Genomic DNA, 27,962 nt, shown 5'->3' on the forward strand with positions numbered 1-27,962 from the left:
TTGCTTTTAATGTTTTGCGTTTATTTAATTAAAAATTTTCTAAACATTTTAATACTTTGCCAACTTAAGAACTAAACAAAAAGACGGAACACATAAAAAAACTTAAATTCGTTATACACATGACATATTTAGTTTATATTATAGGTTGATATACTTCTATAAATTTAGTAGGTATATCTAGGGAACTGGTGATCTAGACGAAGGGCGCATTAAAGTATATTTTGCGTTTGCTCGGCAATGGTTTGGTGCTTAATCCTGATCCCTCGATGAATTTCTCGAAACTGGCCAAATTCTTTTTCATTTGCTTTGCCTTTGCTGGCTCCGCTTTGTGTTGTACCACTTGGTCCTTCTTCTCCTCCTCCTCCTCCTCCTCCGCCTCCTGGTCTTCCTCATCCTGTTCGGGCTGCAGCTGAAATTCCTCATCCAGGTTGTATTCATCGGCTGCAGTGACCAAGCACTCGTTATCCTCGCTTATCTCCTCCAGCATGCCCTCGTTTTGTGAACACTTTGGTGCGTCGTTGCTTCTATCGTACTCCGCATCCAGATTATACCAATCGAACTCGGCCTGGAGCGGAAGTCCGCCGCTTGCATCCGCCAGCTGGAGCAGCGATTTCGATGTGGGCGTTGTTGGCAAACTTTTGGGCGTTGTGGGCGTGGTCGGTGAACTGGGCAAGCTCATCCGTTTGTTAATCTCAGCCAGGATGTTGGGCACATGCTTGCGCTTGTATTGGGACGGCATGGTCTGCGTGTTTCCGGAGCTGGACGACAGCTGGAGACGCAGCGTTTTGGGTGCCATCAATATGTAGTCTGTGGATTGCTTGGGCGCTATGATGGCCGCCACATTTGGTAGCTTTGGTATGTCGGCGAAAATCTCTTCGATTTCCTCAGTCTTGTGCGAGGCGGCCGCCGAGCAGGCATCATCATCGGAGCAATTGGGATTCCTCGACTCCTGTTCTCGCTCCTGCTCTCGGTCTCGATCTGGTTCCGTGGGCGTGCTCGATTCGGGCGCCTTGTGGACATCGGCGACAATTTGTACGCTTGTTACGCCCACCTCGGCTATGGAACAGTAATCCGGCTCGCTGGTTGTTGTCGTGGACACGGCACAGTCGCCCTCATCCTCAATCTCCTCGAGCTGATGCAGCGATTTCTTGAATTTCAACAGATTCGCCGGCTTCGGCGGCAAAGCGGGCGGCAATTTTTGTGGCGTCTTGGCAATGGCAACGCTACCATCGGCTGCTGCGGCAGCCATGTCCACATACAGGTTGGAGGCACGCTCCGACCCAATGGGCTCATACTCATTGCTATAGATGCTCTCGTAGTTTAAGGTGTCTCCCGGAACGGGAACAGCGGCAGCTGCCATTGGATGATAGTGTGAGATCAGTTCGTCGGTATGGGATTCCTCCACATCCTCGTGACGTGGCACATGCACCATGCTGTTCTTTGTGGAGAAGTGTACACGCTTCCGTCCATTTGTTCCGCTGCGTCCGCTCAACGAGCTGCGACGTGGCAGATTGGTGGATCCTTTGGGTGCCATAGCGGATTTGGGCGTGGTGATTGGCTCACGCAATGTCTCCTCCATGGATTGCTGCAGCAGTATCTGATTGACGCACTCCAGCACGGGATTCACGGCACCCTGACCATATGGTTTGGCCGCTGTTGGTGCCGTACTGAGCTCCTCCTGATCCGAGGCACTGGCATACCAATCATCTGTGGTCGTCTCATAGATTTGCTTCGGTGACGCCTCGGAGAATTCGGCACAGCGACGTTGCACAATTTTGATAGCACCACGGGACATTAGCTGCTGCTCCTGCTCCGCATCCAGTTCATCGAAATCCTCGTCATCCTGCGTGGGCGAGAAGATGCCATCATCCTCCTCCAATTGCGCTGCCACCGAGGATGTCGTCTTGCTGCTCCGACTGGAGGCGGAACTGTTGCGGCGACGCTGCAGCTGCTGCTGTTGCTGCTCCAGCTCCAGGCTGCTCTGCTCAGAGTAGTCGCCATCCTGTAGGGTTGCCTTCACGCCGTGCATACGCTCCATGGCTCTGGCATAGTTGTGCAACTGCTCGTAGCTCGTCTGGGAGTCCTCGCGACTGACGCTGCTCGTGTTCTCCTCCGACTGCTGCTCCAGTGCCGCATCATCGATGTGCATCGCCCGGGATCGCATGTAATCCCGAAACGTGCCCGCGGTTCGTTTGCTCGTGTAACGCACACTGCGTCTGGCGCCATAGAACGACGATGAGACGGTGTCATCGCTGGAAGAGGCGTGCTCCGCTGCAAGAGGATGAGGATTACATGAGTTCTACATTACAACATAACAGAAAGATAGACTATCTTCGTCACGCCGAAGATTTGATACCCTTGCAGAGCCCTGTACTCAATTTAGATTCTAGACATACAACTTTTCAAAAAAACATCACAGTTGAAAAATATAACACCTTTCTATTTTGTCTTTTTTCAACTAGTTCTATCTATTTCAAAAACCTATTTCTTACACTTTTTGAATGCTAATGAGTTTAAATATAGCATATATCAGTCCATTGCACTGTTTTAAATTTAAGTCAATAGTTGTAGATATACATTTAAATCTTTGAATTAATACAATTATGTTTCTTGTGCTGTGTTTTTAAAAAAAAGTACTGGTATAATACTAAAAAAAAAGTGTATTTCAAGATATTTTAAAAACCAAAAACAAATTGAAAGCTATATAGATATAAGTACTTTTATAGTCATCATTTTTTTTTGTCAAAATTTGGTAAGGTGTAAAATGCTTAAGTTGAATTTTCGACAAAATCATATCAGAATTTAAGAAAATTTGGTCAGGACATTTAAGACATTAATATTTATGAGATTAGTTGCAACATCTTGAAAAATAAAAGTTTTTCAGTTAAGCTACACAATTCTGGCCAAAATTAGAATAGCCCTCTGCAAGGGTATGGCAAAAAGAATAAAAAGGGTATATCGATTTCGGATCTTACCTTTGGCGCTAACGCCCAGTTCCTTGAGAGATGTCTGTGTGCCGTTGGCTCTCAGCTCAATGTCATAGAATTGCTTGCGGCAATTGTTGCATTGCAAAGCCTCGAGGATCAGGCACTCCTCCACATGCTTCTCCTCCAGATCGACATTCGTCTCCTGATCGGCAACCATGCCCTCGTCCCGCTGATGATCGACCAGACGCTTGCGCAGTGCACGATTCTGGCGCAACAGACGACAGATCTCAGTATCGCGATCCAACAGACGCTGATTGACCGTCTTCATGTCATTCTTCAACTTGGACTCGAAGCAGAGCAGCGACTTGACCACACAGGCCAGTTCCTCGGTGCGACGACGCTTCTCCTTGGCCAGTTCCCGATGCAGCTGCTTGTTCTGCTGATCGTAGTTGGAGATCATTTGCAGCAATCGACGACGTTGCAGGCGCTCCGGTGATGTGGCAGCCGTTGCCAATGGAGGAGCACCTGATGAACTAGAGCCGGAGGAACTACGTTGCACTTCGCTGCTGCTGCGTGTGTTTCTCGAGGATTGCGAGTTGTCTGAGTTCTGTTTGCGAATATAAGAATATTGATTAGTTTCAGTCTTCGACTTGCTCTTAACCTTAGGCGACCTTGTGATGTCCCAGCACATGAAAATGGCCACCGAACCTCCATTTTCCCACCATTTCTGACCCGTGCACTTTGCTCGGATAGCTCCAACTGACAACTGGACGTTGACAGTAACCCGACGGCACAGTGGCTACTGCTGATTGATAGTGGTGTTATCTCTATGGGGTCTTATAATAATGACGCACACTGACTGCTCTGGTGGTCGCCAAGTTATGTTATCTACGAGTAATCGTTTTGTTTTTTGTGCCCGGGAATATGTGTTTTCACATACGTCTTGATACTGTTGCTAAAGGATCGGAGAGGGAATCCCTACTCAAGTAATCAATTGATCTCTTTCAAATAAATACCTTTCTGTTCACCCAAAAGCGCGCTTTCAAGACCTTTTTTACGAAATCTACTTTCGCCACAGTTTGAAGACACTTAAAAGTATGCAATAATAAATAATATTTGACAAGTCTAGGAAAGTTTTACTGAAAGTACTAAGTAGGGCTTTGTGATTTTTTATTGCGCTTGAAAGTATGCTCGAAATATGAAAGACATCATTTTTCTAAGAAATTTTAAGGAAAGTACCAAGCAGCGCTTTGAGACTTTTTATTCATTTCATTTCGCATATTCTTCTTAAAACATATTTTCTATTTTCGACATTCGATAAGAACCTTAAGGATTTTAGTTGCTATATCATATGTTTTCATCAGACAATTCCTCAAAGATTTCCATTTAATTTTTTCCTTCATTTTATTTTTAGTAAATTTTTACATTTTCGTCATTTTATAGGATCCTTTAGGATTTAATTTCTAATATGTAGTACCTCTTAATTTTTGTTCTTCCTCTTTCTACTTACATGCTCTGTACTCTGTTTCTGTAGTCTCGCTCCGAATCCAAGTTTCTTATAAGCAGGCGTATGTCCAGCAGCTTGGGTATTGAAATTGACCTCCAAGCTGGGCTCTGGCAGCTTTTGATAATGCTGTAGGGTTGCCGCACCATTTGATGACTTGGAACGCATATTCACTTCGTTGTTGTTGCTGTTGTTGTTGTTGTTGTTGTTGGGACTGGAAGATTTGACCTGTACGGCCTCATAGAACTCAGAGTCGCCGTGACTGCGATAGCTGCCCTGTAGACAACTGAATCCAGCCCAATCGGTTTGCAGGTTGCTATACAAAGGACTGCTATCCGCCGTGGATTTGTCCTTTTCCGTGGGTGACTTTCCACCTGCCTGACACTTGAGGGTATCGTAACCGTTAAGAAGTTCGCTTTTGATGAATTTCTCAATAAATTGGCTAGGTGATTTGGCGCTTAGATTGGCAAAGAACTTGCCACCAGTATCACTCAAACTGCTCGTTGATCGTCGATGTTGTTGTTCTTGTTGCTGTTGTTGCTTGTGATTCTTATGGGGCAGACTGTTGCTTTTCTTTTGGCCAGTGCCACTGTCATCCGGAGATGTCGTTTGATCCGTTGTTGTTGTTGTTTGCGGTAGGCCATAGATCTGAGAGCTGCTCAACAGACTGAACATATTGCTGTGGGACTGAAAATGGTTGGACTAAAAGGATTGCTGCTGACCGGCTAGGATTAAACGCAATACAACGGCAACTTCATGACTTGAGCTGTTTGGGCTAGAAAGAAATAAACAAGGCTTTGATTAGACAATCATCCAAGTATATAAATATATTTATTACAAGATTTAATCTCAAATAAAAAATTTTTTCTACGTTTATAGCGTAAAAGATATTAACGAATTCATTGAAATTGCATAAATAACCATACTAGTTTGGAAAATACTTATTTATATCGTGGTTAAAGATAATTTAGTTATGCACTGATCTGACAATTGAATTTCCATTCCGTTGCACACGTAATCTATAGTTGGGTATTTGTAATAACCAAGTTAATTAAGCGCCGATAATTATAATGTGTCAATCAATTCAGATGTTGCCATAGATGACATATTTATCGCATTGCTTTTACCCGTCAATCGTCAATCTTTAATCATCCACAAATGTGGTATATTTCACGGATCTTATTCAATTCGACGAAAATGTTATCTTTAATTATTAATTAGTAATTATTATTTATAAACATTGCCATGTGCTTGCACAAGAATATTTTAATTTGGTGTGAACTAAGTTTCATATTCAATATAAAAACGTAAATTTTATTTTAAACTTATTTATATTGAAATTTCCTAATACTACAAGTTCAGTAGATGAATAAATTACTGCTCACAATGGACAGACTTTGTCATGTCAGCATTACAAGAAGCTTACAAAGAATAAAAATATAATATAATAATTTTAGCTGAATAAAGTCGTCAAAGCAATCTTGAAAACCAAAAAAATGCATATCTTAGTGCGAGCTTTATATGCTAAACTTAGAGCTTAAAAAGCTTCTGACCGGAATTTGATAAGCGTAATAAACATTATCAAAAAGCTACTCTAACTTATTTTATCTAGTCTTGTGCCTAACTAACCTTTCACAACAGATTGTTAAATTCGACAACGATAACAATTCTGATTATGCCGATTTTTTTTTGATAGTTGATAATAATATCTCACTTTCATTAAATGCTCCGTCAATAAGGTAGTTTTTATTAAGCTTCATTTAATTATTTTTTTTTACTTTTTGCTTTTGGTATTGTGTTGTGTCGCGTCTACATTAATTTATAACAATAGCTCATTTATTTATTAATTTTTGAACAAATAAGCCGAAAATTGTTTCGGCGCTTTGTTGGCCCCGTCAACCAGATGGGAATTTCTTGGGGCTGTCCAAAATGTTGTTTATTGTGTGCTTATTTGATATATGAAGTAGCAGTAGGTCTATCAACACTATCGTAGGTTTTATTGTAAATTCAACCTTGAAATGGGTGCTTCGGAAAATTATATGGCACCTCGTCGAAGGTTCTTGTTATAAACTTGGTATAGCCCCCTTGATTTACAATTGGAGCTTTGATTTGTGGCAAGTTCAAAAATGTTGCAACATGAACAACTTTTAATAGAGTTCCAGACGCCATTATTAAGTAACTGGCATTATTCTTTATATTTTTGGCTGTTCGTTACGCTATGGCCATAAATTTATGAACTATGAAGAGATGGCAATTAAAAAGCGCCAAGAAAATGTGCAACTGCCGCAGCGACGTCGACGTTGACGCTGATGCCGACTGAGGCAGAGACGTTGCGCATGCGCAGTCATTGGAGTGGGCAGTTTGTAGAGTAGCTTTTCCTTTTTCTGCGCGTGCTTAAAGCCAATTAAAACAAAAGCCAATGATCATTACACACCGATCATAATGATAATGCAATACACAAAAAAAAAGTAAATCATAAAGCATTTCCAAATTGAGTATCATAAGTAAGCATTTCGTTATTATTATGAATTTTTTGTTTTTCGATGTGTTGTGAGAAAGTTAAACTATTTTGAAGCACTAGGAAATTCCACCAAATCATTCAGTTAATCATAATTTGATATGTTTAAAAGTATTCAGCATTCAGCTGTTACTGAATATTTTTGATATAAAAGATAAATGTGTTTTCTAATAATCAGAATGGAAAGTTGCTAACAAATCTACACAAAAAAGGCTGTTAACTTTTTCGTTAAAAAAAGGATTTTTTATTAATACAAGATATATTTAAGTATGGTAAGTAACAGATTTCGATTCAATTCATCTTCTACAATATGGTTTTTGTAAACATTTATTCACTTTAGTCTCTCAATTATCGCATTTTGAAATCGCAATATGCCCATAGAATGGAGAGGGGCCATCTAAGCATTTGTCTAACTAGAAATGACCATATCAGTCCTTACAATATTTATGCCAATAATAATAAATAGTTGGCTATAGATTCAACAAGATTTATTATAAATTCGAACTGGCTGACTGACAGACGGGCAGGCAAAGCAGCAGCCAATCGACTTACCAATCGACTAAACTGGCCAACAGCGAGCCTAAACAAATTGTCTTAATTGGCCAAGACGAATGGGTTGAGGCCTGCCTTTTTTGGGCCTGATTCGTTGCCGTTGCCTGCCGTTTGCTGCCGTCGGCGACGACAAAATGCTTCATGCTTCTAATCAAATTGTGAGACCAAATCGGAGAAGGTAAATCGTTGCTCTTTGAAAATATTAAAATCTCGTTAATGCCACAAATCTGATGGATTTGCTAAAATAAACAGTGCACGAGCCGCGCCCCCCTCAACACAACTAACCAAAGTGAAGCATTAAGCCCAAACATTTGTTCGAGATTAGCTTTGGTAGTATCCTGGCAACAGGTACAGGCTTACAGGGGATCACTGTACAGGTAGGACTGTAATCTGTGACCACCTACGGGCTCAGTGCTTCCAGCTGTGCCGATAAAAAGTGAAAGGCTAATGGAACAGAAGTATTATATATAATACATACATATAGGGGCAGGACACCTTGGACGACTTATTGTCACAAAGTGCGGGACGTGCCAACGCTTGACAGCTCCGTCTAAGCCTCTCCAGGGGGGAGCAAGGAAATGTTACAATTTTCCAGCCAACAAAATGTCGCCTTGGGTGGCGTCTCACGTCTCACAAAAATTTCCATTGCAACATTGAAATTTCATTAGATGAAGGTCGTGGCATGGTCTTTGTTTTCGGCCCGAATCGTTGAAATAAATCAAAACACAAAAAATATATACTCGTATATGAGATTAGAGAGCAGGGGCTAAATCAACAAAGAGACCGAAAATGGACATTGCATAAATTGCGGAACAAAAGGACCCAAAATGAAATCCATGATAACACTCAAAGTGCGTACTACCTGAAGTTGAAAGTGTCTCGGTATGTGTGTGTTTAGGTTACTGGGAAATGCTTGTTCCTAATGCGATAACATGCAGGTACCTAGTTATCGTTGGTCTATAGTTTTGGCTAGTCAAATTTCAAGGTTTGACACTTTGATGTGTTGGCATTAATTAGTGACCATTGATGTTTTGGAATTCACTCAATGAAATCCTAGCCACAACGCAGCCCCGGGCCCAAAATGTAAATGAGTCCGAGCTCTAATCAAACTCAACGATCGTTGTGAAGATCATAGACTCTAATGATCCCAAAAAAAAAACAAAAAAAAAAACGAGTGGGGGGCATAACACAAAAGAAAAACCTAAACGAAACTCGGTGTATGCGGGAGACCATCGTAAAAAATCAACTAAAAATGTTCTCGAAAATGATGCAATGAACGGTAAATGCTATGAAAATGGGTCAAGCATAGATGGCAATTAAATTGTCAGCTTTTCAAGACATTCATCGATCTTTTTTCCAAACTGTGGGGAAAATGCGCTAACAAATTGTCGCTGTCTCTGACAGTTGTGACCTGATTTTGTGCAGCAAACTGAAAACTGAAAAGTGACAAAGCTAAAAAAAGTAAGAAAATAATAATAATAAAAACCTAAACTGACTTTTTCTTCTAGACCCTACATCATCTTGCATAACGGTTTATTACCCCGGAACCTACTGAGAGACTGACCGCTGAGTTTGCTCGAAATAATATAAGAGCATTTGTATCTTTGTGTCTTGGAAAAACTTCGGTAAGACTCAAGTGTGCAAAAGATACTTAAGTGGACAAAAGCGACAGGTCTCCTACGGTTCGCTCTTTCACTTAAAACAACTCTCATATCGTTTTTTACTTTTTACACTTGACACGTGCAGAGAGCGCTACGAATCGATCGACCAGTCGACCAACAAGTATTGACAAACTGACAGAGTGATTGACTGTGCGACTGACTCACTGACTGACTGCCTGACTGACTGACTGACTGCCTGACGAGTGTTCGCAAAAGTGTGAATGCGTTTGTAACTACCTGTCACACAGGTAAATATAAATACTATAAAGGAGACCTGCACAGCCCACGCCGACAAACGCTATTCAAATTACTTTCATTCAAGCCGCAAGACTTGTGAATGTTTGCCGCGTGATTGATTAGCCAAAGGGAGTTTCAGTTTGAGTTTGAGTTTGAGTTTGACGCGTGTTTGCGAGGCGTTTCCAATGAATGTTTCTGACTTCCGCCTGTCTAGAGTTCAGCTAGAGCTTAACAAGAATAACGTTATCTTTTATGACAGGCTTTCTTCATAAGAGAGAATCATCATGGAAGTTATTAGTAGACATGTAATACTGTCTAATATATCCTTAACAATATTTTTTGATGTTTTCCTTGCCATTCATTAAAAAAGCTATAATGGAACTCCGAAGTTCTATTTAGAGGAGACTGCCTTTTATGTTTCCAATGAATGTTTCTGACTTCCGCCTGTCTATACTTCACTTCTATAGTTTATCAAGAATAACGTAACTTTTGATGACAGGCTTTCTTCGTAAGAGGGAATCATCATGAAAGCTATTAGTAGTCACGTAGATGTGTATTACTGTCTATTCTCTATTGTAATTTATTTAATATATCCTTAGGATTACTTTTAGACATATTCCTTACCATTTATTAAAATAAATATTCTATTTAAAAGGGCCTGCCGTCTGTATTTGCATTATGTCTTTACCGACTTCCGCAAATTAATGTAGCGAGTCCTTTAAGTTAATTCTAAGATTATACAATATTTACTTCTATTGTATATTTATAGTACTTGGTAGAATTGATCTAATTGCCAACCAACATGTTAAAGCTGTCTTTTAGCTGGTTTACAATCCTGTTTTTCTAGCTTATCAACTTTATTTTTATTCCACTTAAACCCTCTGTTAGCTTTCTTAAATCAAATTATGGGGAAACCTAAGAAACGAAAGTCAAATGTGCATTGTGGCGTTACGAATTTCTCCAATTTCGGTTAGCGTAAATTTTACGAGCTGTTAGCTGCACTCAAACTACCCAAACTAAACCAAAACATCAGCTCGTTGCTTGAAAACATGCGATAAAAACGCTGGTATCTCAGCAACAACAACAATGCTTGAAAACAAAAATCAAAATGCAAATAAGTTGCTCACATGGCGGCTAATTTGTTGTTAAAAACCGAAAAAAGTAAATAAAGCAACAAAATGAAACAGCGTAAAATTTCGCTGGCAGCAGGCGAATTAATGATTTTCAAACATGCAAATTAAATTTACGAATTAAACAACACTCGAAAGAAAACACAAAAAAAAATAATATTCACAAAATGCTCGACAGATATCAAATGCGAAAACTTGATCTACAACATTTTTTAGGTATGCCTCCTCCTGACCAACTAATTGTAGAATTCTCAGCTAAAAATACAAAAAAAAAGCAAAAAGTGGATGAAAAAAATGTAAAGAAATCTGTTTTACGCTTCATTTTTTTGCTAAAGTATTTTCTCAAAATGTATTTTGTACGAAACGGGAGTGAGGTACATTGACCTTTTAATTAAATTAAAGCACATCAAGAACGGTGCGAAAAATAGCAACGGGTATTATGCGCATTTTGTTAGGTTCTCCCCCTTTTCTAATCCAATTAAAGAGCATTGCGGGAACCTTGCAAAACGTAACAAAGCCCCGATGATGAAAGACACGTAACTGCAAATCAAAGTACAGCTGACCATACGGAAATAAGACAAGTCAGAGTCAAATAATTCTTTGTTATGGCATTAAAATGTTACGGGTCCTATTATTATATAGGTCTGCTTGTTAGGTAGATAGACCTAAAAAAATAAATCTTTTATTTACAGAGAATTCAATATGTTTGCTATGTATAATTTTTAAAAATGTTGATCAATTGTCGGTTTAAATAAATCAAAGCAAATCTGAAAAATATACAAAATAAAATTAATAATTCATTTGGGTGCCCAAATTGAAATATATTTATAATTTTAAGCTTAAAAAAATTAAATTAATAACTTCGGAGAAAATTCAATTTATTAATGAACTTAAATTTTGCTTAAAAATTCATTTTAAATAGCTATGCTAACTGCGAATATACACGAAAATCATTGGTAATCAGTGACTTCACTACATTTAAATGTCAATGCTAGAATTAATGATGAATTAATTTATGAATAAATATGAAACAAGACAGATTACTCAAGAACTAAATTCAGACACACATGCAAATACTATACACACACACACACGATCAACTGACATCATGAAATTTTGAAATGAAGATGATCTGGGAGTACGTTGAACTCACGGCTAAGTCAACCCTTACGTAAGCGAAGAGATTAGCCAATTTAAAGTGAAAGACAAAAACGTTGGCCAGAACGATTAGTAAACCGGTTAATGTGACTTTCCATTTACAGGTATTCAAAAGCGGGCCTAGAAAAACGAACTAAGTCAAAGTCCATGACAAATTGCATTTAATTAAACTTTTCAATAGTCAACAGCCACGCCCCCTGCTCCTTTCTCCATTCTCCATTCTCCACCGCAGGCTGACGATTTGCTAATCATTGCAATTTGAGTAAATTTCACAGTAGGCATAAATATATACGTATATAGACATTGTGTAGCCTATAAGTCAGTTGCGGTCAATTCTTAGTCATGCTGACGACATTTACTCAATGGTGTCATTTACCCGATGAATACAGTTTTTTTTATTGTTTGGGTTTTTTATTTTTTTATTTTTTATTTTTTATGGTGAAATATGTTTTCACATCATAATTTCAACATCTGTTGAAATTAACCGAGTCAAGAACTTGTTTAACTTAAACGACAATTAACCAACTGAGAATCCCGTTGCAGCCAAGTTATTAACTCTTCAAGTTGCTTACCTTCATGCATGAGCTTCCTTGTTGTTGGAGCACACTGAGAGAATTGCCGTTGAGCTGCAATTAAAAGTGAAAAATAATAAGCATTAGCCAAGTTGACATACGAGTCTTGCATCCTTTAATGTGAAGATCCGCTAAACTGCACTAGTTTAACTCTTAACTGTAAATGCAGGTAATTAATACCAAGACTGGGACTGTGACTGGGACTCCGACTTGGGCTGGGGCAATAAATAAATAAGTGCGACGAGTGCATGTACACAACTTAGCTGTTAATTAGCATGCCGCAAATACAATTCTATAAATATGTATGTGTGTGTGTGTGTGTGTGTGTGTTAACCAACCTGCGGGAAACCTTGTGAAAGCGCCTTGGGGCTCGGCTTACAGTGGAACCCGGCCCCAGGGCGTTTCTATCAAGCGGACAAGCGGAAGCCAAGCACTGACAAGAAACGCAGACGTCGACAGCAACGTCGACCCTAATTTCCTATTTAAATATTGTCGAAGTCAAGCAGCAAGAAATGCAACAACAACACAACAGCAACATCAACAACAAATCAGGTAACCCAATGCCCGCTGTATTCGATATGACACCACCAACAACCACAAACAACAGCAACAACACTCATCGCCCCACAACGACAGTTTGCAGCAGGTTCTGAACCTGGGTTCAGACTAAGACTGGGAGTGATACTGAGACTGGGACTGAGACTGAGACTGAGACTGGGACTGGGACTGGGACTACTCATGGGCATGCCAAGTGTTTGAGTAAATATTCGTACAAATAGCACTTCCTGCATGCAGTTGTTGCCCCAGACATTAGCTGTGGTTCGACTCTGTCCTGGAGTGGTACCTCTTGCATTTTAAACTAGAATTTCAGTCAATAGATCATGTGATCCTAAGCAGAAATATCTTAAGCAGAATTAGTAATGTTTACAGATGATATTTTATACACTTTTTTTTTTATTTTAAACATAAGACCATTTAAGAAGAACATTTAAAAATAATGTAAAGTAAAAAAAACTAAGAAAGAGACTTATAAATAGGTCAACGATCTTGTGACGAAATTTGAGAACTAAGATCAGAACAGAAAATAAAGAATGGCATATATCGTATTATTGTAGATAAAACTTATATCTAAAGCTGTGAGATCCACTCTTTTCCAATAATTTTGTATAAAATGATATTCAAACTCTCTAATTTTTTGATCTTATTCCATTAAATTAACCTTAGTATAACTTCAATGAAATTAACATTACACAACTTTGAAATTCTTTTGGTGGTCAACGTGAATAGCAACAATGAAAAAGCTCCACTAAGCAGTTTCAATCTTTCAATATTTATACGTAACTGACAACACATAGCAGTAAGTATAAACCATAATTAACGAAAATGAAGCAAAGCATATTCAAATCACATAAATTAAGCCGAAATGAGAGAATGAGGGAGAGAGACAGTAATAATTTAGGATAGGAAGGGAATGCAAAATTCAAAAAATAAAGTATTTTAAAAAAAAGTCAAAAAATGCATATGAAATGCATTGAACATGTTCCGCAAGCAATGTAAATTAATGCCAAAAATGTCACTGGTTAATTTATATGCATTTTTGTTTTTTTTTTCGCAAAGTGCAATAAGGTAACAAAATTAAAAATAAAAACAAAAAAAATGCAAATTTCAAGGGGGAAAAAAATAATATAATACGGGCAGTCGGAATGACAACTGCACCCACTGCAAAAAAAAAAAAGACACAAAAATGCTGGAAAACAAGTTTCATTTCAGTTCGAAATGAAGTTTTAAATTAAAAACAGCTGTACACATGTGGAGCGAATGCAACAACAACAGAACAACACAACACAACACGAGACACACACAGCAAGTTAATAACTCAACGAAAGTTCAGGGCTATTATTGTTGACTGGTTGCTCAGCTCAAGTCATCTCGACTCAGGTCTCTGAAGGTGTCGTTCCGAAAGAAATTCCATTGAAATTTTCAAAAGTGTTTTGAAAAAGACACAACACAACACAACAAAACACAACAGAAAATTGCCAACTGTCTCGAGGGCTCAACTAAAAATAGTCTTTAGCCCATTGGTGGTCGGCTTTGTTGTAACTGGGTTATGAGTACAGACCAGAATAAAAGACGAGCTTGAGATCGCTGTGAATATTCAAAGGGTTCATTCACATGCAATTAAATAAAAGTATGGCAACACTGACTCAACTGGAACTAAGTAAAATTGACATGCGTAACAAACATATTCGTTTGAGTATTCAAAGTGATTCGTTTTTGATAAATCAGTTTCATTTCAAAGAATTCTTAAAAGATCTTTAAGCTGATTTCCAGCGAACTTTTAGCAATTGTTGAACACTACATCTTTATTAGGTTTTCCACGTTCAGACTTTTGCCCGCATATTGTTCAGTTTTGTTTTGTACTTGTATTTCCGCAAAATACTTTTCAACTTACTTGTAATGTGCTTTTTATCTGAACCATTTGGCATGCATGTTAGCCCGGTTCACAAGGTCTGAGAAAAAAAAACAAATAAAAACATGGCGCAAAAAATTAAAATTTTATCTATGCAGAGTGAAACATGTAACCGAATTGACACGACGAAGCATTTCAAATAGGCAGAGTTTAATTGAAAAACTGTAAGATAAATGGAGACCCCCCTTGGATGCCATACAACAATGGAGCTCTGGTTGTGCAATCGTTTGTAAATTGCCGGAGATTCTTCGTGTGTTGGCGGCATTCGGAAAAAAGGTCTGAGATCTTTGCTGGGTCGTTGAATGGAGTCCGAGTTTGAGTCGGAGAGTCATAACTGATTAATAGCCAAAGCTTAAGCGAAATGAAAGCGAAAGAGTTTTAAATTATCGCATTAAAACACACAAAGCCCGACGTGTCGTCTTGGCCTGGCCCAAAGAAAAGGCCCAGCCTCAGTCTCGACTGTCTGATCCCTCCCCTCAATGCCCTCATCTGCTCCACAATTCTTTACACTTGAGAAGCGACGAGAGACGTCGTTGATGATGTAAACGAAATTCAAATTTATGGTAATATCAAAAAAAATAACAGTCACAGGGCAGTCAGATTTTAAATCATGTAGTAAAAAAGAGACTAAACACATTCGCTCTATACACAAATATCAAAAGTGAAAGTTTTCACTTTTGTTTCTGTGCGTTTTTGGAAACATTTTCTTTTGTCTGCGTTTGTGCATTCATTTAAGGCAATTTTTCACTAAACATCTCATAGCCCCTCCACCCGCAACATCGCCCCCACCACTGCTGCTAATCGGAGAGAGAATGTAGCTGATAGTGCGAGGGCAGCCACAAAAGATGCGTGATTAATTGCAAATGAAATGATCACTTCATCAAGCATGTTTCCTAATCCTGACATTCAAATTTTACCATTACAGCAATTATATTGGTTTAAAAAGTATGGAAATTTAATAATAAATGTGAATTTAACATTTGAAAACTACACAAAATAGGGATTAATTTGAAAGTTAAGATTATTACAATATAGATGAAATCACATCAAGAAATGTATTACTATTGTCAACTTGTTTCTTCTATAAGTTATAGAAAAGTTTTTGAATAAAATATTTTTAACTTCACAGAAATATTAATTTCTTATAATTAATAATATTATCGAAAAAAAAATAAAGAACATAATGTTCACTGTCTAATTTAGTTTAATATATGAATGTTACTTTGAAGTAAAATGTTTATAATTGGTTGTTACTATCAAAATAAATTTTTAAGAAAAAAACAGTCATGAATGTTTTAGGTAATTTAATTTTTACAATTTACTTAAGAAGTCACACATTTTTTCACTAAGATAACTTAATAAAAAAGTTAAGTAATACGATCTGTAAATTTCTAAGGGTCGATCTAAAAAGAGAAGTATTCATTTCACGTTCAAGGAAAGTTATCGGATGAGTTATACAAACTATCAGTTAATTTTGAAAGTTTTCGATAACACCATCTAAATATTGTTCTCACATTTCATCATATTAACATGTTTCTTAATAGATTATGATCATATGCTCAGTTTAACACATCATGTGCATCTTCGTGTCCAAGTATAATTGACTTTTTATCTGTGGCAAAGTGTTTGCTTAGAAAGTGTCTGGGATGTGATGGGAAATGTGATGACAACCCGTCGTGCTGTCGTGTTGATGGGTAAATGAAACTTTGTGGGCCCCTCTAATTAAAGAACAACAAAAAGCTAAAGAATTTTTCAACGAGGCAGCAAAGCAAACAATTTAAGTGAAAAACTCGACGGGACACAGAGAAAATTTTAGAAGGGCACAATCAAATATCAGTCTATTCATTCAAGATACAAACAAAATTCTTTCAATTTCAGTTGATGGAGAAGGAAACACAGTGGGACTTAGAACTATGCCGCAAATTTGAGTATGTCACCAAAAGAAAGACATTGAATGCAGGCTCCATCATAAAATTTACATAATTTATTTAAGACTTTCAGAGACTTGAGACTTGAGGGACTTATGTAATCGACCCATAAAAACTCGTAAAAAATGCAGTCCAATGAGACAGAGACAAAGAAAGAGAGAGAAACAAAGCTAAGATCTGGCTAGTCTGGTATTCCATCTGGTGTCTGAGTCATCGATTTGTGACATTTTTCTTGAGCGTTAAAAAGTTTTGACATTTGCATTTGCCGCCCCGAAAATGGCTGACAATGAAAATTAATGAACTGCAAGTCCATTTTGTATGTGGAGCCTTCTAATACAACACAACACACAAGCGACGTGGGCTGCTGTTTGCCGACAACAGACCCGCTTTATGGGGGGCCCCTAGACAGTGCTACATGTATGTATGTGCTCATATATAGGGAGTGTGGGGGGAGGGCACACACGTGTCTCTCGTCGGCCCACTTATGAGCTCCACAGAGCCGCTTTGTGGCTCATTGAACAATTCCAAAGTGCAAATGAGTCACAGTCGAGAGACTCGATTTGGACTCGGACTCGGACTCCAATTCGACTCGACTCGACTTGAGTTGTCATGACTTGACTTGACTGGACTGGAGACTAAGTGGAGACCCCTCCAGTCCCAATAACCAAAGACAAATAACAATATAAGAATTATTTGTGCTTGGTTCTTGGTTCCTTTGTTGTTATTTCCTTCCATATATGGCTGAAAGTTGACTATAGCTTTTAGAAATTAATGGAGTTTTGTGCATTGTAATGTGAGCAAACACATAGACACGACTTGCTGTTATTGTTGGGCAGCTTTTTGGGCTTGGCCTCAAGTCAGTCGTGTCATTAGAACCGGAAAAAGGTTTATAAATAGGGAGTTAACGGGCTTTCTTTAGGGCAAACACAGTCGGGACAAATACCATAACTATTCAGCTAATGATTGTCGTCAACTAAAGAATATATTTATACGATGAGATAGCAAACGATCTGTGTTTTCTTAATACTTCTCTTATATATACTTCCTTATATACTTCCCACCAACTTTTTATATCCTCAACACTGGATATAAGGTTTATAAAATCTATCTAAAGTAAATTGATCAAAGCTTTAACTTACTGATCACTGGCTTAAAGATCGTTAAATGGATATTATTTATCTTTAGTATTATACTATTGTATTACAACACAATTCCATATGGTCGCACTCGTAATCTCACAGACTTTTATTGCTCAATGTGTTTTTTTTTTTTTGACATTTCCGAAAGGTTCGAAAACGATCCTCGGACTGACTGCACTCTCATTTTGGTCATGTGCATTTAGTGCCTTATAAGGAAGGCAACTTCATTTAGCAACAAAAATATCATATTTCTCCCTCTCCTTCTCTCTCTCTGTCTCTCTCGCTCTTTCGGTCTCTTTCTCTCTTCGGGCTGGTATTTTTTATTTTATCACAATTAATCAGTAAAGAGCCCAAGACGTGCTGTTAGTATAAAGAGTTTCGAAGTGGTGCTGGGCACAATTCATTAAGTGAACTCATCGCAATTTATTTTATTTTTGGTAACAGGAAACTGAAAATGCAAGAGCACGAACTGAAGCTGATTTTATTGTAATTGCTTCGACAACGCGACGACGACGACGATCTGAAGTGAGCGCCCACCCGAAGTAAATACTTACATAGTATACAAATACATGTACAATATATATAAATACAATTCATAATAAATAAAACTCGCTCGAGCTCAGGCAAAAGAAGAAGCTGATACAGAGGATAAAAAAATCACCTAATTAGCAGTACGATTGCCAGACATTAAACGAGTTTTCTGTGAGCCCACAAATAAAACTAAAAATTGAAGGAGGCAAAAATAAAATCCAATAAATTTCGAAACCGAACCCAAAAGAAAAAGGAAGCAACAGGATGCTCAAATGAAATGTGGAACAAAAGCGATTGGAAACTGAAAGTCTTTTGTTCGACGGATTCGCCAAGTCATCCGTAGATCTTTTTTGAAAACCAGAGCAATTCCTACCTCTTACTTCTTCCCCCGCCTCTTTTTCTTTTCCTCTCTCTTTCGGTCGATTTCTTGGGTTATTGTGAAGCTAGATATTTGCAGACAAATTGCACAACTTCCTTGGCAAACTTGCAGTGACTCGACATCATTCTCATAACTTGGCGAATTGCCAAACATACTAAAATCATATACATACATACATATGCATGTGTATATCTGCATATAACGCAGTCATAATTATATTTTTATTGTCAGGCCAAATAAAAATTACCCACGCTTTCCAAGCTGACTCTTCAACTCATCCAACTTCCATCTCTTTTTAGTCGTCACACAGAAGCCATTAAAGTTGCCTCGGCACGAAAAAGGGAAACAATTGAGAAAAAAAACAACAACATTCAACTGGAAGAGTTGTAAACAATACACAAAAAAAAAAACGGCAAGTGAGAACTTTGTTCGACTACAATATACCCTGAGTCTATGATCCGTTCGCAGCAAGATTTTAACTTTATTTAATGTATAATATATATATAAAAAAGTAAACAATTTTGTTAAAATCGATTAATATTTATGGGACCCCACTTGATATAGTCAAAATTTAGTTCGTTCATTGCATTTATTTCCCCAATATAAAACCCTATTGAAAATAAGTAAAGGGTATTAGAAAAGCAACGGCAAAGACACAAAGTTGCCCCAGCAACTGATTACCGCTATGTGTCGGGCCGGGTTGTAGATGAGCCATGGGCCATGTTTTGGTACGTACCGAAAGGTTTATGGCCAAACAAAATAACCAAATAAAAACTGCACGTTTCTGCATAACTTATCATACTTCTGACTCTCTGGGTTCAGGTTCTGGTTCAGCTTGTCCTACGGCCATGTTCTGGGCTATTCTGTCGGTGGTTGCCTCATAAAATAAAGGCAGGCCAAACAATTTAGCTGCTAATTAGCAGCACGAAATTGTCAGCGTAAATAAAGCTTAATAGTTATACTTATATAGCATTAAAAAAGAAAAGAGGAACGTGTGCTACTTTAAAATGCTTTTCAGGCGTAGTTTAAAGGGGACAATACTATAAACTAAATACTCTATCCAATGGGTAGTCCATAATCTACATTTCTTTCAAATGTCAATACTTTTTATATAAAACTTCTAAATTTAACATTTAGCTTAAAAGTTCAATCAATTTGACTTTGGAATAAATTAAAATTAAAAAAATTATTACTAAAATATTATACATTTCATTCGAAATTATTTATTTGTTTATTAGGAATCAATCTGTTATTTAATTTTATTATTTATATATCAATTTAGTCGTAATGATTTCTTTCTTTTAAGAATCAAACTGAGCCTTAAATTGTAATCACAGTGTATCTATTTTTTACAAATGTATTTCACAGTAAAAACTAACTTACTGCAAAAAGTGATAGCTGTGACTATAAAAAACAAACATTGTAATCATCGTGTATCCCAATCTTTGACAACTGTAAATTCCCACAGCTTGGAAACTGTGACAGAGAGTTTTGCTCATAATTCATTTTTTTGTGACAAATCACAAATATTGAATTACAGTTCAAAGCTCACAGCTACGACACTCTATCGAGCGACAGTCGATATCGCGCCGCCGCCATTGTGTGGATGGAGAGAGGGCGGAAGATACGATCCACGTGGCTGGCCTCAATTTGCTCCTGTCAACTGCCGTTTAGAATTCGCTTAGAGCAAAGCTCATTAGAAAAAGTGCCGCGTGCCATGAGCTGTGGACTTGGACTTGAATTTAGAGCCGGGTCGAAGTCACAGCCGGGTTCGTGCTGTCGTAATTAGACGCGCTTTCTGCAGCTGCGACTTGTGTGCGTTTTGTGCGCGTCTTAAAACGCGCTCAATGAAAGTCGCTCTCACGTTTCGGTTTCGGTTTTGCTTTTTAAAGAATTATGGCTTTTAAATTGATCTGGTCTGGTCTGGTCAGGTCGGATCTGGCCTGATATCTGTTCACTGTGGCCTGTCATTTGTCGCTCACTTTCAGCTAGAAGCAACCGGAGACGGAGATGGAGACGGAGCTGTTGCCGGCTAGGCCAAAGAAAGAAGCAAAGAAATAATATAATAAATAAATTTCACCACTTTCATTCTTGGTTGTCAATTTGTATTTTATTGCCTGCTTCTCATTGTCGTCATCATCGGCGCATTGTCTTCTGTCCGTCTGTTTTTGTTTGATTAGCAACGCGACTCTGGGAAGTGGCACAGGTTCAACTTGTTGCCACATACATCTCTCTCTATCTATGTCTATCTATCTTTCTTTCACTGTCTCTGTTTCGATCTGCGTCTGTTTTAGCCTCCGGCTCTTTGAGCAGGTTCCGCTTTGGCATTGGTTTATTTACCAAATATTTGTAGCATTGCAGCACGATTTTAAATCGCTTTTTATATGTTTTATGTTTGTTTGCATTTCATGGCACGACATTGCGTTTAAGAACTACACCGAAAATCGTGCCCAGCTGACCCATTTGGGGCCGAGACGACCGACCGTCAGACTGTCCGGCTATCCGACGAGTCGAGACGTGTGTGTGTGCGGCATGTAAAGCAGTCCAAACACATTTGACGAAAAACAATAACAACAATAAAATTAAACATCAACAAAACGAACGCATCGCATAACAGACAATCAATTTTTATCTTCATTTCAAATATGACAAATTTTAAATACTCTTCAAATCAATTTAGAAAACTAAGTTCGATATCTAGTAAAAATATATGTAATTTTCAAAAATATATGTAAAACATTAATATTTTTAATACCCTGCGACTAAATATCATCACATAGTCTATGTACAAACATGATCAATTTTAATTATATTTTCAATAGTTAATGAAATTTTAATATAACAGCCATATTTGCATTGATTTCAATGATTAATATCAGAAATACAATGGTAAAAAAAATGTACACTCGAAATTTTTAAGAATTTCCAAGTAAAAAATGATCAAATGATCAAAAAAACTTGAATTATTTTAAAATCTTTAAAGCTTCATAAAGTGAATATGCTGACTTGAGGGTATTCCCATATAGTCGATATGCCCTTTAATGTAATGTAAAACAAAGTCAAATAAATACAACATTTCGAAGTTGTGAACTAAGTTATTTTGGTAAGTGCACTCACGAGTGCACTCATTTACATAACCCCCCTAACTTCCCCCACGAACTGCCTTCTTCTTCCTTCAACCTTCCTCCTCCCTCCCGCCAGTCACCCGCTCTCCACATAATGAAATGGAAACCAGGTCAGGCAATTGTCCAATGTCTGCTTATCGCAAGGCATTCCCTTGACTCGTCTGGTTGTACTCGTGATTGTATTGCTGCTCCGTACAATTAAATGGCGTTTATGATGGCACTTTATCTCTATCTGGAAAGCCCGAAAACCCGAAAGCCCCAAAAACCCGCTATTGCCCGCTATTTCCGCAGAAAGGGCCAATTTTGTTTTTGACAGAAACTATGTAACTCTGCTGGATTGCCGAGTTTTTATTTTGGTTATTATTTTGTGATTATGGCCAGAGCGATGTTTTCCGTTTGCAACATGACCGCAAAGTTGGAAGTTAGTCGGAGTTTTGTTGTCATTTTATTGGAGCACCATTTCCTCAGTTTGTCAAATTGTTGTGTGACATAATTTTCACATGACATTCACTTGGATGGCGGGACATAACGGCACAGCTGTCACATCAGGTGACCCAATTACTTACCAAACACTGTTGGAAATCATCCAGCAGAAGTCTTTAACAACCTACAATCTACCTACCTACCTACCAATCGACTTCTACAAACTGTAACCTCTATCCGGCTCTGATCAGTTGACTGTTAAATCCAATTAGATACACTTCATTGGCCAGAAGCTGTTACAGTTTATTGCCTTGACTTTGGCTTTGTATTCTTATATAGTTAATATGACTTGACCTCTAGCATCAACATCTACTTCAACATCTGTTTTGCTATTTTCCATTTTGATCTATTAAGTGCCGTTTCAAACAAATCAAATCAAAACATTTTACTGGCTAATTGTCCGGTCTATAACCAGTAGCCATAAGACCAAAAGCCAAGAGACTTGGCCCTGGTCTGTAGCGTGAAATTGTATTACGATCGACATTATTGTTTGATTGCTGCTTCCGCAAATGCTACAACCAGACACAAATACGTGCTCCGATATTCGAGCACAACACATACGAGTATACGATTATACGAGTATGTAGTACTCGCATTATAACATCCATATGAGGTTATCCCCCAATTCGGCATTATGAACTATCGAGTGCATGCTGAGCCGCCCGCTGATTGAGTTCCAAAAGTAAAAAGAAGTAGTGTATAGGTTACTCGACTGTGAGAGACCGTGTAAAAGAAAATTATCACTATAATCCAATAATGTCAGAGACTCAATGCTTAAACTTAAATTTTATTTATTTATTTTTTTATAAACCTTTTGAACATTCAAAGCACAGGGTCTAAAAACTGATCTACAAAACCCATTCGATGGAACTGAATCTCAGGCAGTTTGGTGATGCTCTAAACTATATTAGTGAACGTACTCATAATTAATGATATAGGAATGTTTTAATAGAGCTGAATTGGTCAATGAACTAAGGAAACCTGGAAAAACTCTGTTCTTTGCGGAAAACTTATAACTCAACACCTTTCTCAGTTTGAATTATTGAATCGATAGTTATCGCAGCTCCACTACCATCTCTAACTTCACACACGCCCACATCAGTCACAATTCGTTGTTCGTTGACAGCTTTAAGAGCCTCTTTCAGCCTCTTTTTGCCTCTTCACAGCTATTATTAATTTCGTTATTATTTTTTCTTACCGAATTTTTTTTTTTTTTTGACAACGCAAATTATTTAAATAACTAATATATTAATAACTTATTTTGTTTGTCTGTTGGCGTGTGTAAGCTCAAGTGTTTCAGTTGGTTATTTATAGCCAAATGTCTGATCAAGTTCTTGCCAAAAATACTTTTAGTTTTCGCCAAAGTATTTCAAGTGGATTGGCACGCTGAAAAGTAGACTCTGAATAATTCCTTCCGTTGTTATGTCAAGCAAATATTTGCACAACTTTAAATAACATTTGCAACATAATGATGAATTAACAACAATTCAAAATTGAATAACTAGGTCAAAGTTTAACCTCGCCGTGGGTAAGCAAAAAGCCAAACATTATTTTGATATCGAAAAACAAACGAGCACACAGTTTTTATTATACAATTGCACAAAAGTTGCTTAATTGTAAGAAAAGAAACGACAAAAAAAAGAATTGAAAAAAATAACAAATTGGCATTTTGATCAAATGATTAATTAGGCGATGAGCCAAGCGCCAACTGGCAACTGACAACCTGACAAACAGTCAGACGGCCAACTGCCAAGAGCCAAATTGTTAACCAATGACAGTTAATTACGGGTTGCAAGTCCATGCGGGCTACGTCAAGGACAGAAGCAAAGACCCAAGCAAGGATGACAAAATACCCAAGCGAACCCCCAATACGATAATTCCACTCGCTTTACAAAATGTTCTTATGGAAATATCAAAACGATAACAGAATTGAAAGAGTTTATAACTCATAAACAACGATTTTCTCCATGTATCTATGACAGCTTTCAAATTGTTTAAGTCAATAACAATTTGTTGCTAGGCAAACAACATTTAAGAAATCCCTTAATAAAAAGAAATATCTATCTATTCTTTAAAGGGTTTCATTTTAAATAGTCACATTATCATTATCATTATGATCTATAAGATGAGAAACATATGGTAATTCTATCCTTGTGGGAACTCTTGTGTCTATTAAATATCATATTTTATAAATAGAAACTCGATTATTGCTATTATTGCTATTAAACTTGAAATGATTATAAAATTGTAAAATCTTTAGAAAGAGTCATATAAGATATTTCCTTTTAGTTTAAGTGCATTTTAAAGATTTTCTCGAATTTTAAAATGATTTCTGTGCAACAGTTAACCCCATTATATTTATACATACGTATTCTTTATTTTGTCTATTGAAATTTTAAAATTATTCTCAATTTTAAAATACTTTCAAAGTAGAACAAAATTTATTTCCGCTTTTAGTAAATTCAAAGTTGAGCAAAGATTGTTAATAATACAGTAAGCAAATTGCGAATAAGTTCTCGGGGAGCGGTCATTTTAGAACCAACTTCTCTACTTGTAGGTGTTTTTGGCCAAGACAAGACGCTGAGATTGTTGCATAATGGCCAAGTTGAAGTTGGCTTGGACCAGAGCTTAATTATAATCATAAATTGTTTGTTGCCGCTGTGATCTTTGACACAGTTGATTGAACACTGTGGCTCAATGGAGTTATAGATCGACAAATATAAACATATAATGCCTGGCTGGTATGCTTTTGTGGGTTTGGCTTTAATGAAAGTTGCTCGCTTGGCTTGTGACTTGGCATGACCCTGGGCAACAAAACACGGCCAACAATAACACAGCAACAACAACAAAAGGCAAATACCATTTTCAGGAATTGTACCGAGTGCTTTATGCGGTTGTTTCTTTTCTTTTCTTTATGGCATACTATGCCCTGTACATAATGATAATGAATCGAGGGTATTAGTATAAGTTTGACCAATGTATTTATATAACAAAAGGGAGAACAGTGAAGTAGATTTGGTTATATTAATTTTCAAGCTCAGTTTTGAAGATATACCTTTAGACATTGGTCCAAATATATTTATTCAGGTTGTTTAAAAATTCTGTATATTTCATTACGATTGTGGTATAAATAAATAAGTTATTAAATATACTGAAGAGAGAAGAATAATAATCAAAAACAAAAAATAGAAACATAACTTGGAGAACACTTAAGGTCTCTTGTAGAACTAAGTAGAGGGTATCTCTTATTGACTAAAACAATCTCAATCGCAATCGCATTTTAAATTTGGGTTTATGTATATCTCTCATGCACACTCAACGTAATTCTACCTACACCTTTACATAGGTGTACTTTTGCTCACATAAAGATTTGTATACATATTTGCACTTATTTACTTATATGTACGGACTCGACACGAAAGAAAATGAAACGCAAAAAATTTGCATGCAAGACAAAGAGGAGCTGAACCGAGCAAATGAAACGGACACGAAATGCATGAATGAATAAATCCCAAAAGAGGCCGACAACGAAAGGGCCACATGCAGAAGACTCGGACTCAACAGGGATGCAGAGTCCTCTCATTCCGTCCCTTGGGGGTTTGTATTTAACTCCATGCGGCAGGTGTTGGCCGGCTGTCTGAGCTGTTCAAATCTTTTCGACGTGTTTCGGTTTTTTTTTTTTTTACATTTTTATCTCTCTCTCTCTTTCTCTTCTTTTGATTATTTTCATTTTTTTTTTTGGCATTTCTTTGAGCTTATCTCACTTATCTGGCGCTGCAGCTCGCACTCTTGTATCTTAAGCTGCCCCAGCTCAGATAACAGCAACAACAACAACTCTGATATGAAACTGAATTGCCGCACGGCTGCTGTGCAAATAAACAGATAACAGTGCAGCCTTGAAATATACGATTTATAAAATATTATTATTTTTGAGTAATGCATCTGTTTGCACAACTGTATTACAGTTCAGACTGCTTGGTTCCATGCCCTTCACTTTACTTTGCTTTAATAGCTAAGCCATAAATATTTTCTAACCAACATTTGATTCTTTTTCAAAACTGCTTTATCAATTCCTTCAGTTTCAGTTTCAACTTTAGCTTCAACTTCAGCTGTGCCGCCTGCAGAGTCCAACAAGCAGCTTCTGTTGCGCCTCCTTTTCAGATGTTGTACGTCTTTTGGGCCGGCTTCTCTTCACAGTTTGCTCAAAGATTCGCCTCGGCGGCCCTACCAACTTTTCTTCTCTGTTGCCAGTTTCTACACTGTTGTTGTTGTTGCTGAGTTCTGTTTGGCGCATGCGCCGCCCGTCGCCGTTTGCTGGAAACTGGTTTTAACAGTTTTCATGTTGTTGTTGTTGTTGCTGCTGCTGCTGCTGCATATACTATACACATAGACATTTGTATGTCTGTATATGGAGAGTATTGTAGTATTTATTTTTTGCGCCGCCAAACTTTGCATTACACCACAAAAATAAAAACAACAACAACAATAACAACTAGGAAACAAGAACAACTCTCGTAAAAAGTTCATCGTGTTTTTTTTTTATTTCCCAATTCTATTGTTTATGTTTTGTCAGCTGATAAGGTTTATATTTATGTTCCTATTAGCATATTCAATTTAATACTATTTTCTCAGCTGTTTTTTGTTTTATTATGTTCGTCGCCTATTCTTATTTTACTTTTTGGCCACTTACAGACAAGTAATTTTGTATTTTACACACCTTTTGAATACTTTGCGTTTAGTTTGATTATTTTCTTTATAATTAAGATTTTTTTTATTTATACACAAGCAGATTTGCACTTTGTAATAATGATATTGATTTCAATTATAAGTATTATTAGTTTCGTTTTGCACCTTATAAACTTGTTTTCTTTTATTATTTGTATTTGTTGTGGCGATATCTTTACAAACTACGCTTAATTTGCAATCATTTATGCCTTTCTTGCCAATTAATTTTCGAATCGCATTCAAAACTAAATTTCACTTTGTTGATCTTCGTGTGCGATTTGCTTTTGCTTTTTTGCTTTTCTGTTTTGGTTGATTGTGTTTTTGTTTTTCATTTCACAAATGTCCATAAACCGAACAAAGTAACGTCTTCCAAAAAGCAAACGCGGCGTCTGCCGCCTCCGACTTTCGACTCCGGCGATAAAGTTTAAAAGCAGCGTTCCGCGATATGCTACCAACACGGCCAGCAGTCGTTCAAGAACTGAATCGAACCCTCAACGTTATGGAAAACCAACTGCAAGACTAACAGAGAGAGAGAGAGAGAGAGAGAGAGACCAACATCAAATCTCACCAAGACAACCGACCACGTCGTCGTCGTCTTTGTCGTTGTTGCTGTTGGTATTGCTGTTGTTATTGCTGCTGCTATTGTTGTTGTTGTTGTTGATGTTGTTATTGTTATAGTTATCGTCATCGTTATTGCTGTGGATCGTGTGCTCTCACTCTCTTTGTCGCTCTACTCTCACCTGCGCTCACGTGTGTTTGCCTGAGCGCAGCTGTTTGTCAGCACTTAGTTCCATACTCTGTGGAACTCATTTAAAAAGCCGTTGAGTACGAAATCGCTTGCATTGAAATTGCATGATATCGGAAGACAACTGAAAACAATTATGGAAAACATTCTAACAATTTTCAAGTAAATATTTAATGTT

At 37.6% G+C, this 27,962-nt stretch overlaps 1 protein-coding gene across 3 annotated transcripts; it reads right to left on the reverse strand.

Annotated features, from left to right (window-relative positions):
* LOC117779772 lies at window positions 1-27,524 on the reverse strand. Of its 3 annotated transcripts, none has more exons than XM_034616078.1 (5): window positions 27,032-27,524; window positions 12,260-12,313; window positions 4,438-5,197; window positions 2,976-3,534; window positions 1-2,271 (listed from the first exon to the last, which is right to left on the reverse strand). In XM_034616078.1, exons 3-5 carry the CDS (start codon window positions 5,104-5,106, stop codon window positions 194-196), a joined length of 3,306 nt encoding a protein of 1,101 aa, XP_034471969.1. In that variant the 5' UTR covers window positions 5,107-5,197; window positions 12,260-12,313; window positions 27,032-27,524; the 3' UTR covers window positions 1-193. The 3 variants fall into 3 exon arrangements, with proteins under 3 accessions (XP_034471969.1, XP_034471968.1, XP_034471970.1); XM_034616077.1 differs by having other exon boundaries at window positions 4,438-5,206; XM_034616079.1 differs by lacking the exons at window positions 4,438-5,197; window positions 12,260-12,313; window positions 27,032-27,524 and adding an exon at window positions 3,599-3,711.
* Window positions 27,525-27,962: the final 438 nt, after the last annotated feature.

This window comes from Drosophila innubila (assembly GCF_004354385.1).
Source record: "Drosophila innubila isolate TH190305 chromosome 2L unlocalized genomic scaffold, UK_Dinn_1.0 4_B_2L, whole genome shotgun sequence".
Lineage (NCBI taxonomy): Eukaryota > Metazoa > Arthropoda > Insecta > Diptera > Drosophilidae > Drosophila > Drosophila innubila.

What these genes read in the sequence shown, in the direction of transcription:
- LOC117779772 (XM_034616078.1), bottom strand. Translation starts at nt 5,106, where the DNA reads ATGTTCAGTCTGTTGAGCAGCTCTCAGATCTATGGCCTACCGCAAACA. An exon ending in AGAAACAGAGTACAGAGCAT is followed by an intron (nt 3,535 to 4,437) that starts GTAAGTAGAAAG and finishes ATTCGCAAACAG; the next exon opens with AACTCAGACAACTCGCAATC. An exon ending in ACTGGGCGTTAGCGCCAAAG is followed by an intron (nt 2,272 to 2,975) that starts GTAAGATCCGAA and finishes ATCCTCTTGCAG; the next exon opens with CGGAGCACGCCTCTTCCAGC.